Raw genomic sequence first — 6000 nt, 5'->3', positions numbered from 1 at the left:
ATCTTCATGTCCAAGCCTTTCCAGTTGTTTAGCCTACTGGTCAATCATCTGGAGTTGATAGTCATGTTGATAACGAGCCTCCTTAAGCCCCCCATGTGTCAACAACTATTCGTAATGCTCAGGAGGAAGCAGTGAAGAAAGGACAATTATTGTTTAAAAGGAACCCTAATCAAAATGCATATTGGGACGAACCCTTGATTACAGTGACTGACCTTGAAGTCGTTCGCTTCAGGGATACTTTTGGTGATCGGTCTTGGAATTGTGTCTTGGGGATTTCATGCTCCTCTCAACATGTGGATTGTGTTATGGAAAAGTGGCAATTCTGAACTTTATAGAGATAGTCATGACTTCAGTTCATGGACTAGAGTCGACCTGAGTGAACTATCTCGAGCTCCGTTCTCCAATTTAACAAACAATTCTCAGGTGACTTAGTTTAAGCATTTTCTTGAGGATCAAGTCAAGAAAGGGTTTCCAGCTATGAAAACTGATGAGTCTATCATAGAAGAGCATCCTGATGTCTTTGATTATGATATTGATAAGCCTTTGCAAGTTGTAATGTGGCCCGCAACCAAGCAAGTCAAATAATTCCCAGTGCTTCAGACCTATCAAGACGGATCTCTCGGAGCAATGGAGTGTTGGGTCTTTGATGAGATCACTTCTGCTGCGGTCATCAAGCTCAAAAATGGGTGCATTCGACTCTACGATCGAAGAGATTTGTTGCAGTTTCAAAAATGGGATATTCATCATCTTAGCAATCTTCAGATTTTGGTGGCAGAAGATATTTTTGAAGATGGTGCGAAGGTGTACACAATGATGGTTGCAGAGATTCTCAACAAACGAATGTGGAATGGGGCTATGGGGCAGGCGGATGTCATGGTGGTTACCAAAGGTTAACTTCGAGCTAGTCCAAACCAAGGGGGAGATTGAAGAGCTCAATTTAGTGGTTTGGTCTAAGCTTTACGATTTAATATTAGGGAGTATGTTGTTAGCTCGTTTTTGTAATAGTTTACGTTAGTAAGGAGTTTACGGTCGTAAACACTTTACGATCGTAAACAGTTCTCGGTCATGTGATATATATATATATATATATATAGTGGGTTAGTAAGACGTTTTGTGGTTGTTGATGCCTTTAGAGTTCACGGCTTCTATTAAGTTGTTCGAGACGATTTTCTGAATATAATCGTGTGCAAGCTTGGTTTGTTCTTCTTTTGTGTTTATTATTGCTTTGTGTGATTGTATTTGCTTTTGATCTCTGGTAGGATCCATTATTTGGACCTTACAGTTTTGTGTTTTAGATTAAATGAATCTTGCGATTTTTGATTAAATTGTTATTTGAATTGTTTATTCTTATCTAATTTATGATGTCTAAGTTTGATTGAAGATCTATGTTAAAGCTCATTACTTTATTACCTATTTTTTTTAGTTTACATGATTAGAAGAACAATCTAGTTATATATTCATGAATCATAGTTGTTTTACTACCATAAAGTAATTATGATTAGTGTTGAATCAAAAACCTAGGGTTAGGTTAATAAAGTTATGAATTTTAATGTGTGTGCATGTTTTAAATCACTAATCTTAGCATGATTTAATTCTAGTAATCTTTACAGATAATAAAAATTGAATATTACATGATATGAACTGAACAATGAATTTATGGATAATTAATGGCATAACAATGAAATTAAAAGTCTTTAGCGTAATTAGTATTCATGTATGGACCAAATACATGAATCAATTTAAGAATCGGTAATTAATGAATAAATGACCTTTTCATTAAAGTAATTATCCATGATTTTGAGATTTAATCTAATTAAGTACCAGTGATTCGTTTCTAGTCAATTTATCGCTAGTTTAGTTATTGATTTCTTGAGATTTAATAATAAAACCCTATTTTATTGTTTTTTATTAGTATAACCTATAATTAAATATTCTAATATTAATTCACTATTGTTCCTCTTGAGTTCGATACTCTCGCTTAACAAACATATATTATACTCGATCAGGTTCACTGCATGTAAGGTGTAGTTTACATGCGATAGAATAGGAATTATAAATTTAAAACAAATGCATTAAAAATACACATTGTTCATTTATATTCATATATGTGCAATTACGTTTCTTTGTCTTTGTTCATTTAGATTCATTTGTTTATGTTCGTTTAGCATGTTCACTAAAATAAACGAATAAACATGAACAAAGTAATTTGTTAAACGAACGAACATGAACAAGAAAACTCATTCGTTTATTCATTCATATTCGTTCATTTGTTCGGTTAATTTAAACGAATATAAACAACCACCCATTTGTTGTTTTTTGGTTCGTTTACAACCCTAATAAGAACCAACATTTTTTAACTCTCTTTCTTGATCAAAGATGACAGGTTTCAAGGGGATTGATCCAACCTAAGTCATTATATCTTCCACAAGCTTTGCATACAAATTTTGCATAGATTCAACAATCAAGTTTGTTTGCAAAACTTGGCATACAAATTTTGCATAGATTCAACAACAATCAAGCATGTTATTGTTTTATGTGGCAATCTCCTAATTACTTTGCCTTTTACCTCCATTATACATTATTCCTCTAATTGTCATTACCAACATTATTACTTTACCGTTACTTTTAGGAGTGTCAACCGATCACATGACACGATAAAAATACATGAAACAAAACGAAATTTAGACAATTTTACTTCGAATTTGTGTCGTATTTGTACCTAGTTTAGAAAACACGACACGATGTCATGTTTGTGCTAAAAGTTCGACACGATATTAATTGTGGTTGTCATGTTTTTCGTATTTATGTTTTTCGTATTTATCGTATTTGTCATGTTTTGCATCATTAAATATGATCTAAATAAACTGATGATTATTTTACATCATCGTTGTGTCGTGTTTGCTTAATTGAATCGCTTCCGTGTTAGTACAAAAACCATTGCATCATGTTAAATAAAATTTATCGTGTCAGACAAAAACACAACACAATTACTTGATTTATCGTATGGATCATTTCCATTCCTAGCATCCTCTCTTCCACATCAGAATCGTATTATCTATTTTTCTCATTTAGTCAAACATAGAAAATTTACAAGCACCAAAGCAATATATTACAACCATCTAATGCAGAGAGGATGAAAATTGCGGTACCTAAACACCCGGAATGGCATTTATTTGCGGTACCCAAATGCGATATGGGACATCCCTTCTGGTCCAGCATGTCACTCTACCATACAAAGCAAACTTGAAATTATAATGAGTTCCACAAGTTTTCATGTCATTAATGATAACAATAATAAGAATGAACCATTTAAACATTATGCAATATTCTTTTATATAATTAATAGCTTGTATACATATGTATCCTCCCCAACTTAGAACACACTTGTCATCCTATAACAGAAAGTGTTCCTTTTTCCCACAATCATATCCCATAAACAAATGTTGTTCCATCATTCAAACTAACTTGGAATACACGTTTATTCCATCATCATCATCTCGAAACACACAACATCCCTATTCATCATCAACATTTGGTAATCAAGAGTTACCATTAATAACAACCTATCACCTCCCTGCCATAAAAGGATAAAAAAGATCCTCAAAAGCAATAAAGATAACATCAAATCCATCATGATCAACAAATAAATGTGTCACATAAAGTTACCACAATTTGATGATTCATGGCCCACAAGTGCCCAAATAATGTGTTTGTTGTGTTTCTATTCCTCTTACCGAGTCTGGTAAAGATTAGATTCAGACTGTTTGATATCATATCACACTTAGAACCTGCAAAACTATATCTTAATTATACTAAGATACAAAAAACTATATCTTATCTGTAGTAGCAAATGCAAATGGATCCTGCAAAACTTTTTTTCCAACAGAAAGGCAGCAGAATCAGAATCTTGTTTTGGATCTTTGGAAGCAAAAGATGCATGCCTCCAATTTTGTAACTCTGGAAAACGTACACCATCCATTATTAATTAAACATTATAAAAGAAAATAATAATAATAATAATCATATAACAAGATGGGATCTTGATTTCAATTTTCATCTCATGAAATACATTGCATGACTAATTACAAAATCGAAACGGATTTGGCTAACATCTTATATTACTTCTTACATCTTTATTGGAATTGTACAAGAAAACCCTAATCTTGATAAAAAGAAAAAGAAAAAGAAAATATGAGTCAATTGACTCCAGAAGAAATTAAATGCCTTAGCTCTATCAAATGTTCATCATTTGAAATATGGAGATTAATTCGAAGATTTGTCAATAATGCTTCTTTTTCCCAACTTAATGGGCCAGAAGCATATAATGCCTCCAAAGTGGATCGATAAGCATGCAACTCTAACCTATGAATACTCACTGCCACGTCATCACTTGAAATATTCAAAGACTCCCCATCACTATTATCATCACTAGGATTAGGAACAACACTACAACTACCAACAGAGCATTGGTCACTATCAGTATCAGACTCATCATTAGGTTCTGATATTCTTGAAACACCATTTCTTTTTCTTTTTCTTTTTCTTTTCTCCATTTCATCATAATAACCATTTAAACTATTGTTGTTATTATCTACCTTTTTATAAGAATCGCATGAAACATATCTTCTTTGACTCCCAGGTTTGACTTTTTGACTTGATTCGTGAACAGATGAACAAAAAGGGGAAGCTCTCTTTTGTTTCCTAGAAGCATCATCTTCTTCCTCACAGATCTTTGAACCAATCTTCTTTCTTACACATGGCTTAATGAACCTCCTAGATACCTTTTCCACACCTTCATAATCATAGTAACTCACATTGTTCATAACCTCCACTTTGCTACCTTTTTTGAACCTCATTGTAGTTTTAATTCTTGTGAATGGAATGGATATTACACAAAACCTGCAACAACAAAGAAAAGAAGAAGAATCTAACATCAGAAACAAGATCGATAAGAAAAGCAAAAAGAACATGTGAAAACACAGATCAATTGTTAGTTGTTATGTATACAAGGGATAAAGATCCGGAACTTCTGTTTATCAATCCAGATTAGCAGATATTACATAAATTTACAACTGTCGCAATTTATTTTAAATCAACGCAGATCTTTGTATAAACTAGATTAGAAGAAAAGAAAACAGAAAGATAGGAAAGAATCTACGATTTGAAGATGATGAAACTATAAACAAGTGATTGAAAGCAACGAACAGAGAATCTGTTAATCCTTATACCAAGAAGAATTTAGCAATAAGAAGTTAAAATATCATCAGAATACATCGGAATTACCTCTACAGCAAAAAGCATGATCGAATCAAAGCGTCAAGTATTTAAATTTGATAAATATAAATACTTGACTTTAATCCCCCAAAACCTAGACTCATTAAGCAAAACAATCAACAAGATATACAGCAATAACTTCAATCATCGAAAAAAAATAAAAAATTAAGCAGTATAAACTACAGAAAATAAAATTGAATAAATTGCACAAACGATTGAAACAAAAACCACTAAATTGGGGAAAGAATCAAAACAAGACAATTAACAAAATCACTAACCTTTTTCTTCAAATTCGGATATGAATTTGTATCGATGAGTTGTTATTAAGATGAATTGATGTTTGTTTAACTCTGGGATCACCGATTTGTGTTTTGTATCTTCTAGGGTTTGGTTGTTCTTAATTTTTATTTGAAAAAAAATATAAAGAAAATAAAATCAAATTGCGAAATATATATGAGGTGGAGGGTATTAATGTAAAATTAGCTTTGGCTTAAACCTAAAAAAGGGAAAAGGAGAGAGAAGGGTGCGTAATGCGCGCAGTCGTACAGAGAGGGCCTAATTCGTGTGGGAGAGAAGTTTTATCTCCATGGATACCTTTCTTCACGCGTTCTTAAGAGCGTGTATTACCATCCACTTCTTTCAAACTTTATCCACACCTACACCTATCAAAATCAAAATGTGATATGATACCTTAACCTAATATATAAATTAAGGATAATATTTTAA

At 32.5% G+C, this 6000-nt stretch overlaps 1 protein-coding gene across 1 annotated transcript; it reads right to left on the bottom strand.

Annotated features, from left to right (window-relative positions):
• Positions 1-4025: 4025 nt before the first annotated feature.
• On the bottom strand, positions 4026-5786 carry LOC145001559 (uncharacterized). Its single transcript, XM_078960928.1, has 2 exons — positions 5553-5786; positions 4026-4899 (listed from the first exon to the last, which is right to left on the bottom strand). Exon 2 carries the CDS (start codon positions 4854-4856, stop codon positions 4197-4199), a length of 660 nt encoding a protein of 219 aa, XP_078817054.1. The 5' UTR covers positions 4857-4899; positions 5553-5786; the 3' UTR covers positions 4026-4196.
• Positions 5787-6000: the final 214 nt, after the last annotated feature.

Source organism: Lactuca saligna, chromosome 6 (genome assembly GCF_052625555.1).
Source record: "Lactuca saligna cultivar CGN05327 chromosome 6, ASM5262555v1, whole genome shotgun sequence".
Lineage (NCBI taxonomy): Eukaryota > Viridiplantae > Streptophyta > Magnoliopsida > Asterales > Asteraceae > Lactuca > Lactuca saligna.
This window is presented reverse-complemented; position numbering and strand designations above follow the sequence as displayed.

Coding starts and splice junctions, on each gene's coding strand:
- LOC145001559 (XM_078960928.1), bottom strand. CDS start 4,856: ATGAGGTTCAAAAAAGGTAGCAAAGTGGAGGTTATGAACAATGTGAGT.